The sequence below is a fragment of the Cornus florida genome, unplaced genomic scaffold (assembly GCF_030987335.1).
Source record: "Cornus florida cultivar Cherokee Brave unplaced genomic scaffold, ASM3098733v1 CherokeeBrave_3.0.0_Hap2_Chr10, whole genome shotgun sequence".
Lineage (NCBI taxonomy): Eukaryota > Viridiplantae > Streptophyta > Magnoliopsida > Cornales > Cornaceae > Cornus > Cornus florida.
This window is the reverse complement of record NW_026775580.1, coordinates 42,321,749-42,334,707: the sequence shown is the minus strand read 5'-3', so window position 1 is coordinate 42,334,707 and position 12,959 is coordinate 42,321,749. Positions and strand designations below refer to the sequence as shown.

Sequence of the window (12,959 nt, the reverse complement as noted above, 5' to 3'; positions counted from 1 at the left end):
AGTTATTTTTATAATTCTCTAATGTTTTGCTTTTATTACCTATTTGTGTAATTCTCTAATATTTTGTTTTGGTTATGTATGACTAAAATTAATGTTTGTACAATTAAAAGTGCATATGACACTTGAAGTAATTAATGTAACTCTTTTATTGTATTTAAATTTAATCAAATTTTAATTAAATTTGATATTTTGTATTTGTGCAACTTTTATCAAATATACTTGCTAAAATGAATTCACCTTCAACACTTATTTAATATATATATATATATATATATATATATATATATATATATATATATAGTTAATATCATAAATTAAAGAAATAAAAGAGTGATGTACAATAATATTTTTATTTATTTTCTTAGTTCAGAAAACTATTTTCAAAAACTCATACAACCAAGTAGTTTTATGAGTTTTTGTTTTCTGGAAACTGTTTTGTAAATTCTCTTAACCAAATAGGCTTAAAATTTGAAAAAACAAAAAACTGTTCTCGAAAAATTGTTCTTGAGATCATAAATCCATTCCAAGCATGACCTTAATTTTTGATAGTTGAAGAGTTATATTTTTATTTTATTTTTATTTATTTATTTTTTTCTATAAATTGATAAGGTATATTTACTTGTGAATGCCTCCGTCCTTGCCCATAGATGGCTCCAATTATTGATACAAAATTTTGCACGATCTAAAATTCAACCTCCTTCTTCTTCTTCTTCTTCTTCTTCTTCTTATTATTATTATTATTATTTTTTTTTTTTGGCGCAATATAAGAGAAGTGATACTGGCAACATCTTTCTTGCAAAGGGAATTGAACTCCCGATCAAGTTGAGATGAGATACTAGCCATTAAATTGTCACCTGATCAAGAGTAGGATCACAGTGTTCATAGAGTATGATAGACTCGTGAGACACACTGTAACACATTTCCATTCTCTTTTTTAATTCGAATGGGAGTTGTGTTGCAACATGGGGCGCACGTAACGCGGGGAATTGAACTCCCGATCAAGTTGAGATGAGATACTAGCCATTAAATTGTCACCTGATCAAGAGTAGGATCAAAGTGTTCATAGAGTATGATAGACTCGTGAGAGACACTGTAACACATTTCCATTCTCTTTTTTAATTCGAATGGGAGTTGTGTTGCAACATGGGGCGCACGTCACCCGTTACGTTAGGGTGTTGGAATGCACCAGAACACTAGGAGAATCTCAAACCTACACCCAAGGTGTAAACTATCTCTTTCTCCACACCCAAGATGAACATACAAACTGTCATAGACCTTTTTGGACGGTTGAGATAGAAGGAGTACGTGGTTCAGCGAACCACTGAGTTGGAACTTTAAAGCAAAACCACATGATTGTTCGAAGTGGTCGGTCACGTAACAATTTTCTAATGTCCTAAAAAGTCTTTTCGGTAATTTTATTGTCCTAAAACGTCTTTTCATAATTTTTAATTTGGTGGAACTGTAGTAGAGAAAAAAAAGGTGTGGTTGAGTTACTAACAGCTGGCCTTCTTCGACAATTCTACACGCAACACGTTACCACGGAAAATGTCTCCGCTTTCTCTCTCTACTCTCTCTCCTCTTCCACCTCCGTCGTCTTCGTCGTCTTCTCCGCAGCTTCACCGGCGAATCTTTTTTCGCTCTCTCAGAGTCGAAGCTTCGTCGTCGTCTTCGAATTTCAGTCCTAAAGTTGTTGTGACCAGAGAACGAGGCAAGAATGGCAAGCTCATCAATGCCCTGGTCTCTCTCTCTACTTTCTCTCTCTTTCTCTTTTAATTTTTCAGTATTTAATATGGATACATTGTTTATATCTGTTGATTTTCTGCGTTGTATGCTGTTTTGTGTTTTTGGCTGTACTTGCATTGGATTCGGACTATTGGAACACATCCTGTTTTTTTTTTTTTTCCACTTCTAGAGTTTTTTATGCTTTATGCTTATTTTTGGTAGTTTAAGTTGAATTGAGAATTGACTTGTCGCACTAGGTGTTTGATTAAATGCGATAGTGAGTCCACTCTAAACAAAGAGTCTTTAAGTTTTTGAGAAAATTGGAAGCAAAGTGCATGGGATATTTATCAACAAGGGAAAGAAAGAAATCAAGATTTAGAGATTGGAGGTTCCTAAATATAGAAAGAATTTATTGTTTTGTAGTGTCCTTTTTGCTTGAAGAAATGGAATGCCATCACATTTGGGATCCTATCACAAAGGGGTGAGAATACAATACTTGAGGATGTTTAACAATAAAGGGATGTACTTGTTTAATTACCCAAAAGTTGAATGAAAAGAAAAAGAATACTTGGGATTCTGCAAACAACTCTCCCACACTTTGTTAGCTTGAGTGGTACTCCTACCACTTTTTTAGCAGATAATGTGTAATTTGTTCTGTGGATGTCAGAACTAGGCAGTAATAGTAATGTGTAATATCTAAGATATGATAACCATCTCTTTTTTTTTTTTTTTTTTCTCCTTCCAATTTAATTTTTTGAAAAAGAGAGTGATTAAAAACCAGCAGTAAAATTAATAATGGTAGGTTGTAAGGGGCATGTAGCTCTTTTCACATAACTCTCTCTCCTAGAGATAAGATAGTTATATAAATTATAATATATATATATATATATATATATATATATATATATATATATATGATTTATAAATTTTTCCAAGGCTATATCATTTTGTTGAGGGTTAGAAGAAATTTATCTTCGGATCGAGTTAGGAAAAACGTGATGTTTATGTAGCTAAATGTATGGAGTCTTAAATAGTTATAAGTCATGATTAGCACTTGTCTCTGGGCAGATTAATTTTTGCTATTTCTTATTGCAGGAGGTGGATTAAGTCTTCTGTTTTGTATGAATACTTAATCTCTGTATTGGCAGATAAGATTTTTTATTTTGTACTTGTGTGTATTTATATTGGATAATTTGCCTTGTATCTGAGGAGCAAGCAGATTCCATATGTTGCAGCATGTTTTGTTGGAGTTGCTGCTAATTTTAGTGTTTTTAACTTTTCATGCAAATCCTTTATTTTAATTGCAATGTTATCTCCATAAATATGCTGCATCACATTTTTGTAGTTGATTGACAAGAACAATGACTCAAGGTTTCTGATGAGTGACTTAGATTTAAATAAACGTTGGGTTCTGTTCTAGTAACCCATGTTTGTCATGCCTACATCTGAGCATTCAGCATTGCCATTGTATTGTTGTGTGGGTAGTTCTAAGTAAAAGGGTCTGAAATGGAATTTTTTGATGTTTGAGTACAGGCTGAACAAGGGATTGACTGTTTGGAGCTTCCCCTCATTCAGCACACGAAGTTGCCTGATTTGCATACGCTTTCTTCTGTATTAAGCAGTAAGTTCCCAAAGTTCTTTTTCTTTAGCTGATAGTGGCATATGATGTTTCAAGATTTTAGTTACGACGTGTTGAAACTGATTTTTGCCTACAAGATACATTCATAATATTTCTATAGTTCTGTGTCAACGTGTATGATTTACATTTCGGGCTCTTTGAGGTCATTATTGTAGATATCTTTTATAGTAGTTTGAAAATATTTTATTTTTTCCAAGACCGCACCCCTCAAATAATTTTCTTGCTCCGTCACTGAATTAGATTGTCAATCTTGATTTCATGTCGAAATTTGTGCTGAAAGTAGTTGGGCTATTTCGGCATTACCCTAGCTTTGTTCAATTTGTGGTCCTAAGTCACTTGCAATTATGTTCTATTGCAACATGTGAGAGGTGCTTTAACATGCAACTTGTGAGAGGCACCACTGCACCACTTATTGTGTGCTCATCTGCTAGTAATTATGTTTGTATTAGTTGATTGTTGTGTTCTTATATTTTTGTATTGTATTTTTGCGACTTCACTTGTTGATTTACTTTAACATTGGGATTTTCTTTTTGTTGACTCACTTAAATGCACGCTGAAATGAGTTCAATTAGTAAGCCTAGCATATAAATATCTTCTGATATTTGTTCCACAAAATGGAATTTGACGCCTTTCTTGTTATGCCTCATGGCAGCAGACACAGCTTTTGACTGGATCGTCATAACTTCTCCTGAAGCAGGTTTAGTTTTTCTCGATGCTTGGAAGTAAGGATTACTTGCTTATGAAGCATTTCCCTATTTTCTAATGCTGAATTGGTCCTGCATTTGGCAGAAAGATTTCTGTTGTGGCCTTGGTGTTGTCTGGTCATTGTTTCATCATCTGTATTGGTTAATGACAACCAGAATTAATATCTTTTCCATAGATTTCTATATGCATGGTCTTTAATGTATTGTCTGATCCATTTTCATTCTGTATACTTCATTTTTGATGCTCATATTTTCTATTTGAGGACTACAACAGCTCTAAGGTGTGCCTTGTTTTGAGACTAAATTATTGGTTGCATGCTTTTATTCTTCTGATCTATCTTTCATTAAGCATGAGAACCTTATATAATTATAGTGTCGATGAAATATTACTGTCTTACTAGCCCACAGCTCAGAGCTAGCCCAATAATTGTTCAGATTCCTAAACTTCTGCAATGTTCATGAAAATCCAGTACAATTTGCACAAAATATTTGAACTGTAATATGATAAGGAGATGTAACCTGTAATTCTTTTGCCATACATCAACATGCTAGGTTTTATATCCTATGTTTCCTCCTATGTAATTTTGTAAATATATCTTTATAGTAACACACAATTGCTGGATTACTAATTTCCTTTACAATTTCAGGTTTGATCTCGCTTCTTATATATTGTTGACACTCAGCTAGAATGAATCACTTTAGAACAGTATACAATTGCTTGATTATTTTTTCCCTTTGTCATTTCAGATTTGATCTGGCATCTCATGTATAATTAAAATTCAGTTAGAAGGAATTACTAATAGAGATAATTATTTTATATTTGCTGTTGAATTCTGTCCATTCATTTTTTGATCACTTTATGAATTATATGTTAAAGAAAAGTAGTTTTCACTATAAAGATACTGAAGATAATGCTGGAGTGAAATAAGTGTAGTGTGGATATATTCCATGAAATGCTGTATGCAATCAAGTACTTAATGGAAGAATAAGGTAGCTAAAAGAGATCACTATTTTTTATCGTTTTACATTTTAATGATTATTTTGGTATCCATCAGTTGATGGACTTGTACCAAATTATGGTCCTTAGGGCTGCTGGAACCCCAAATGTTAAGGTAGGCGTGGTGGGAGCTGGTACAGCGAGTATATTCGAGGAAGCATCACAGTCATCAAAGCGATCTCTCCATGTTGCCTTCACACCATCAAAAGGTATGTATGCATTTTCTCCCATTTGCTTTACCCTATCAAGTTAAGTAGTGTACACTCGTGATTCCAGGCATGTGATTGGTGAATTTGCTTTCATCTCTTATGCTCTTTTGGTTGCTGGAAAGACGAGAAAGCAAATATCACTTTGCAATCTTTGAGATGATTGGGAGTAAAACCAAAATCTAAATTCATTGATTTGTTTTTTCAGCTACTGGTAAGGTTTTGGCTTCAGAGCTTCCAAAACTTGGGAATAAGAAATGTGCTGTGTTATATCCGGCTTCTGCAAAAGCTGGCAGTGAGATTGGTACGTGCAATATTTCTGTTTTGTTATTGATAATTTTCTGCTGCTTGAATCTTTATTTTCTCTTAAAAGTTCAGAATATGAAACTAATCTGCTAGGATCTAACATTAGTACTTGTTGGATGGCATTTAAAATGACTTCATTAGCAGGATCAGCAAGGTCAATTGCCCAAATACAATTAAGATAAGCATGTAAAGACGAGGAATATGGTCAATTGGTCAAGTATGAGTAAAATGAGCATTTCAAGTTAAACAGGAATGTAGTAAGACATGAAGATTCTAATAGAAGTAACAGGTGTACGAGTTTTGTTGAAAGACAATCCACTAGAGTGAGTGTACTTCAGAGTAATGCATTTTACTGAGGATAATTCAGAATGTCATAGTTGCATGTAAAGATGAAAGTGACACAGTTACCAAATTATCTATATAATAATCTTCAATGACTTTGGTGGGAGAAGAATATGATGGAATGAGTATTACTTAGTAAGCTTCATAGCTGTTGATCATTCTTTAGTTGATTATTTGAGAAAGTCGAGAAAATGGTGGCTATAGCATCAGGAATGTAAAAATCAATCATGCTATGTATCTTCTGACTTCTATTAAATCTGAGGAACATGTTCCCCTTTTTAGAATGTTGAGTTGTTGGGGGTTCTTGTACAGTGCCTCAGACAAGTTTCAACACGATGAAAAAACCAAATTGAGCACCTTACAAGCAGACGTAGGACCTGCATGTCTTTTTATTTATTATTTTTTTATTTATATTTTTTATAAGAGAAAGTTATAGAAAGGACTTACCAAGAAGAAGAAAAAAAATTGATAGAAAGGGTTTCTATATGTTATCAGCAAAGATACTGTTGGTTGCACTTTGCAAAGCCTCTAAGACAAAAACCATGGGGGGATTCACATCGAAATTGACTAAAGCATAAGTATCAAACGTGTAGTTTCATGAAAAGAGTAGGGTCCCTTTTTATTTATGATATATGGCTTGTGGTTGCATAGCTTTCTCAATCCCATGATATTTTTGGGGTGCTGTTTGGTTTGACTGCCCAGCTCGATTGTAAACCAGCGTTTTTGCTTTAGTTCTCAACTTTTCATTGGCAATTAATTTAATATAGTTGATAAAGATACTTTATGCATTAGTAATTTTGAATCTTCTCATTTGGCAACTTACTGTCCTATCTCAAGTTAAGGAAGAACATGTCTCAGGCACAGGTTTGAAAGTTTTGTGTGCTTTCATGTCATCCTTTTAAGTTATTATCCTTGCAGTTTGTGATCTTATATGATTATATCTGAGATAGCAAAAACTAAAAAAATAAAAATAAAAAATAAAAAAAAATTAAAAAAAATAATTGAGCTGATATGATTGTGCATTTATTTCAGAAGAAGGTTTGTCTAGTCGCGGATTTCAGGTCACACGACTGAATACATACACAACGGTAATTTAGTTTAGTTTCAATTGTCTGTGGTTTTGTTTCTATTATAATGACACTGATAATACTTTGTTCCCCTTGATGTATATAAAACAAAGGAACCTTCAGTGTTTTTCATTTGGTTTATTAGTTTCTGTTGATGAATTTGTTGATCACTGCTTATTTGATTATGCACATTTTCTTCGCTTATTGCTGCTGATCATGGAAGACCTCATATTTTCAAGATTTAATATTTATTTATTAACTCTGAAATATGGTCTTAATGCCTATGATGGTTTTTCGTATTTGCTGGTTATTCTTAAAATAGAGTTCTTAGGCTGTCTGCATTTGGTAGTCTTTGATATTGACAATTTTAGTTTGCCTTGGTAATTAAGAGTTCGTAGGCTGTCTGCATTTGTTAGTCTTTGATATTGACAGTTTTAGTTTGCCTTGGTAATTTTCTTAACTTCCTGTTAAAACGACCAGTTATCCATTTTGCAAAAGGAAATTTGATAAAATAAAATTGGGAGGACCATGAGGGGTGCATGACGTGAGAGGTTTATTGTATCTTCTGCATGTATATCTTGTTAGTATTATGCAAAGCTTTCTATGGAAGGACCTTACAGGCTCAGTCTTCTCCCATTCTCAGAACTCCGTGAAGGTCTCAATCCATTGTCTACAAAATTTTAGGCCTGCTTGTATGCTAAAGTTTGATTTGTTTATCTCCTGCCCACATGAGGTCTAAATGTTATTCTGTGGTTGATAATGGGTTATGGTTATGCCTGGCAGCCACTTATTCCTATGATTTTATTCCAGGTGCCTGTTCATGATGTTGACCAACTAGTTTTAAAGCAGGCACTTTCTGCTCCTGTTGTTGCCGTAGCGTCACCTTCTGCAGCTCGGTACACTATCTGTCGCACTAGTTAACTTACTTTTAATTAGTTTTTCCCTAGCTGTTTAGAGTTTGTGATACACTGTTTTCTAATTGATAATATTGAAACTTCTTTATACGTCCCTTAAAATTAACTTGAACTTAATGCTTCGGGACAGAAGCTGACCATACTATTCATATTTGTGTTTGACTGAATATATTTAGCCTTGGTTACCATTGTTATCATGTCCTGTAGATTCCTTTCAGTTAGATTAAAGCCATGATATCACTTATTCTCTTCCCATCTTTGGCTTCCTGGATTTGAAACAGTTTCTGGTGGGGTAGTTCATGTGTTTCTTCCCCAAAAAAATAAAAAAATAAAAAAATAAATTTACCCCACCAAAATCTGTTTCAAATCCACTGAATTCATGTTCCATCCACTGAATTCGTACATTTCTACTGCAACAGTGTCTGGGTTAATCTTATATCAGAATCAGAACAGTGGGGCAATTCAGTTGCATGCATCGGTGAGACAACTGCTTTGGCTGCAAAAAGATTAGGCTTGAGAAACGTATACTACCCAACAAATCCTGGTCTAGAAGGGTAATTCTCTCTCTTCCATCTTTAGAAAATTGCACTTTTTTGCTCTCTTGTTTTAGGTACTGATCACTGACTCCATCCTAGGAGGCTAGGAGGGTACCGTTACAATAGCAGGCATCTTAAACATTGTTTGATAATAGAAACAAAGTAGAAAACTTCTTGTTTCTTTAAGATGGACGTTTTTAACATGCCAACCTACTTGGAGATTCTACCTTTTTTCGTATGAGTATTTTTTTATTTTTTTATTTTTTTTGTGTTGATGGTTTTCTTTAAAAAGAGTTTAGAACGATGCAAGTCGGATATATAATATGAAACTATGAAAAAAAAGAAGCTGATTAAAAATACACAACCAAGTTTTATGATATCTACTTATTTTAGTGTATTACTATACCATGTGTATTCATTGAATTTTATACTTAATCAAAGTTTTCATTCTTCATCTTCTACGGCTAGGAAAAATGGTGCTGCTGGCTATGCTAATGAATAGATAATCATTTATTCCAGGGACGGACCCAGAAAATTGTGAGGAAGGAGGGAGAGACGGGCGTGGGGGGTGAGGGCATTACTGTAATTTTTTAGGTATATATATCAAAATGATTAAAATAGTAGGGTATAATACTAAAAAAAAAAAAAAAAAAAATTCAACCGTGCCTGATCAGTTCAGTCTCAAGTTAAACTATCTTAGTAAAGTACTTCCTTGACTGTTTTGGTTCGGTCATGCAAATCTATTGTCAATATCTGGTTTTATCTAGGGCCACGTCTTTTGTTCATGTCATAGACCATCTTGTTTCCTCAGAGATTGGACCATGTTTCTCCACTCAAGTATTCAACTGTTTGCAGTCCACTACCCAAATTTCATCTGGCCATGTCTTACTGTTCAAGTTTTATGCCATGTTACCTCATCTCATAGACTCCCTTGTGTTCTTGGTTGAGGCACCTTTAGTTGGAGTTAATCACAAATAGCAACTGTGGTTACTGATGTGTTTTCATTGTTCAATGAGATACCACCTTAGCCAAATTTGCTTTGGTTTTGTGCTCAATGACTGCCACATCTAGCTTCTTGCAAACAGTTTTTATTCTTATTATAATCCTTCATGGCACGTGTCACATTCATCTTAAGGACATCATGTTGATGAATTCTTTATATGGACATGAGGTTTCTTGATCATAGCATTCAGCACTATAAAGTATGGGGTATCATTACAGGTATCTCATAGAAGATTCTGCTCTAGGTTTGTAATTATTTTTGTGATGTCATAATGCTCTGGAAACGTTTGTCCAAAATCTTCATAGTTCATGCTACTAATGTCATGAGCAATATGACCCAAAATAAAAGAAACAGACACTCTCACCATCACTAGGTCTTCTCCACTACTCAATCCTTCCCACAGTTTGACAGTCTTATGTTTCATACCTTAGTTCTTTGCTCTAAAACTTCTATATCCTTGAATATCTCTTGTTGTACTTACCTTTAAGAAATCTCATTCTAGTCTCATTATCTAAAAATTGCTTTCGAAAGTCGTAACTACCAAACCACACCAGGGGCTCTCTTCCTGGTTTACTGCTTCGTTGCTGATTTGTGATCAAGGGCTCAATTTGAATTTCATTGTAAGATTATTGTAGCTATTGTTGTTCTCATCAACAGTTGGTTCTTTTCTAAAATAATAAAAAACCCGTCCAAGCAGACTTGAACCATGGAACTTTGTTTTGTGGAGTGGAAGGAGATATTGCTTATGCTAGCGGCTAGTCATTATTGTACAAGTTTTTATAATAGTTTTTGCTCTGCTGAACGTGTTATTTATTTCGTAGAATGATTTCATACTTTTGCTGATAATTCTAGGTATACTTGCTGGTATTTTATTTATTTATCTATTTATTTAAAAAAAACAGAACCTATCTTAATATTTTTTGTCTCATATATATTAGATGGAAGTCTTCCTTGTCTTTCAACCTTCCGCTATGAAGTAGCTTCCACTTTTGATCTATGTGAAAAGCCTTGGTGATTCTTAGATGCTTTGCTTCATATCTTAGTTTTTTTTTTCTCCCCAGAAGGTAATTCATCAATCTGATGTAATAATTTTTTGTACAGTTCTAACTAACGCTTATGATTTAGTTAGTTAATCAATCTATTATAGTTCTGTTGAAGGATTTAAATATTAAAATCACACCCTCTAACGGCTTAAGCTTTTAGAGTAGATGGTTGTCAACATGGTATCAGAACCAAAGGTCTCGAGTTCAAACCTCACCGTCACCCAAACTAAAAATTGAAAAACACTTGTTGGACCAAAAAGAAGGCCACACGTGAGGGGGCGTGTTGAAGGATTTAAATATTAAAATTACACCCTCTCTAACAGCATAAGCTTTTAGAGTAGATGGTTGTCAAATAGTTCCAACACTTTCAAACTTTCAGCTGGACTACTGTCATGTCTTGAAGTGTTTCCTTTAATTTTTTCGAACTTATTTTTGGTTCGAGTTTTTTCTTAGTCCAAATACCCTATAAGAAAATCTATAGATTCTAATAATTCAAATTACCAAGTCAAATAAAACATCTTGAAGATAAGTTTCATAAATGTTCTTTAGTCAATAATTAGTAGCATCTCAAACTAGCTTAGACATTTATCTCTAGTATCATTTGCATCGTTGTCCTTTTTGAGTTTACTGGTTAGTCCTTGGACACCCGTTTTATCCCTCTCTGCTTCAATACTAAGATGTATGAATGTGGATGCAGGCACGGATATGACATGACATGGATATATTGACATCTTTAACAAATATAGGGTGCAGACATTGCGATGACATGTCAATAAAATATATATTTTATATAAAAATTAACTACTGTGATATCAATTTTGTGATTTATAAATTATATGATTGTTCATGTAGATGTGTTTATTTGTGTGTACTCCTAATCTCATGGCAACTTGTCAACTCCTTCATATAAACTTTCCTCCTCTAGTTTTTCCAGAGACGGTTAAACTTTAAATGAATTTTACACAAATCTATGATATGATTTTTATACTAACGATGTCTTATGAAATGTTCAAGATTTGTCATTCAAGAAATGTAGCATGCGTCTGGAATCAGGAATTTATTTTTAAACTATGGACATTTCTAAGATGTATCAAACACATGTCTAGGAGTGTTTGAGAAGTGAAGTGCGACACGTGTCCGACACGGACACAACTGCTTCCTTGAAGTGTCAATCCTTCTTAGCTTTCCATTTTTTTGTATGCATACATTGCAATACTAGCAAATGCTGTGTCTCCCTTGTGGTATTAAATTCTTATGCATTTCTTCTTATATTAAATTTACAGTTTAGTTCTTGGACAGAGCTACTTTTTCCTCTTTTCACTTTCTTTTAAATATATTTTACAGCACTGGTGAACTGTGTGTACAATTTCTCTCTCTTCTAATTGTTACTTTGTTGCATGTGGTCCGCTGTACTAACTTACTAAGATGAAATTGTTGACTCTTTTTTCAGATTTGAAGGTTCTAGTGTTTATCACTTTTGAAGGTTAACATCTTTTGTTTTGATAGGATTTGTCTTACGTGATTCTAATAATTGATGGATGTTCTCTATTTTGAGATTGTACTGCAATGACTCCATATTTTCCAAGTACACTTCTGTTCTTGAGGTCATTTAGTTTGCATATGATCGATCCCAAATCTAGTCTTTGTTTATAGAAAGGAATTGATGAGTTTCATGAATTCTTCTATTTGTAACTTGCTAAATGATCCATACTAATTTTCATAATTCTATTTGTTATAGATGGGTAGATAGCATTCTTGAAGCCTTAAAAAGTCCATGACCAATTCCAAGAGGTCTAACAGTGGCCATGCCTGCAGCTTGCTAATTTTCCCCAGGTAATCTATTATGACAGCGTGCTTTTCTCTCTTTTATCAGAGGTGCATGTAGTTTTCTCTCTCTTTGTTGTTTCTTGAGACCTTCGAAGGCTGAATGGCCATGTGTAGGTTTAAGACAGGCACCTAATATGCAAAAGTCTGCATTGCTGTATAATTTTCTGTTGGAGTAAGAGTGAGAAATTTGCATGTAGCAGAAAGAAAGGCGTCATACTGTTGTCACTTCAGAGGGATCATGTACATGTGAAGAATTTTCTTCGAGGTAACTGACAAGGCTGTTCAGAGATGATGTGAGAGGACATACATCAAATTGTATATACATTTTTCGTGCTGTAAATATGCCTTCACAATATTGAATTCTAACACCATTCTTGACGCTACCATTGATCTTATCTCTTCATGAATCATGAACTACCATTGATATAAATCTTTAGTGTGAAGGAAGTGGTTCTCTTGTCTGCCTAGTCATTGGTTAGTAGATTACTTCCCCTTATTGGTGTATTTAACATTTTAAATTTAATCACGGAAAATAGAGAAATTACTAGTATTGCTATGTGCTTTATTAGTTTATAATGATAAAGCTCTATTATTTTTTTCCTACTTTTATCATGTTTCTTGTTTTGATGTTTTAGTTTCGTAATGAAAACCTC

General features: G+C 33.8%; 1 protein-coding gene across 5 annotated transcripts; it reads left to right on the top strand.

Moving 5' to 3' along the window:
• The first annotated feature begins 1,494 nt into the window (after window positions 1-1,494).
• On the top strand, window positions 1,495-12,312 carry LOC132279181 (uroporphyrinogen-III synthase, chloroplastic). 5 transcript variants are annotated; one of them, XR_009471234.1, is made up of 10 exons: window positions 1,495-1,737; window positions 3,256-3,343; window positions 4,014-4,083; window positions 5,153-5,271; window positions 5,477-5,572; window positions 6,949-7,004; window positions 7,794-7,879; window positions 8,317-8,451; window positions 11,986-12,064; window positions 12,218-12,312. XR_009471234.1 is itself a non-coding variant. In XM_059781117.1 (9 exons), exons 1-9 carry the CDS (start codon window positions 1,546-1,548, stop codon window positions 12,255-12,257), a joined length of 879 nt encoding a protein of 292 aa, XP_059637100.1. In that variant the 5' UTR covers window positions 1,495-1,545; the 3' UTR covers window positions 12,258-12,312. The 5 variants fall into 5 exon arrangements, 4 of the variants coding, with proteins under 4 accessions (XP_059637100.1, XP_059637101.1, XP_059637099.1 ...); XM_059781117.1 differs by lacking the exon at window positions 11,986-12,064 and having other exon boundaries at window positions 6,952-7,004; XM_059781116.1 differs by lacking the exon at window positions 11,986-12,064 and having other exon boundaries at window positions 1,496-1,737; window positions 4,017-4,083.
• Window positions 12,313-12,959: the final 647 nt, after the last annotated feature.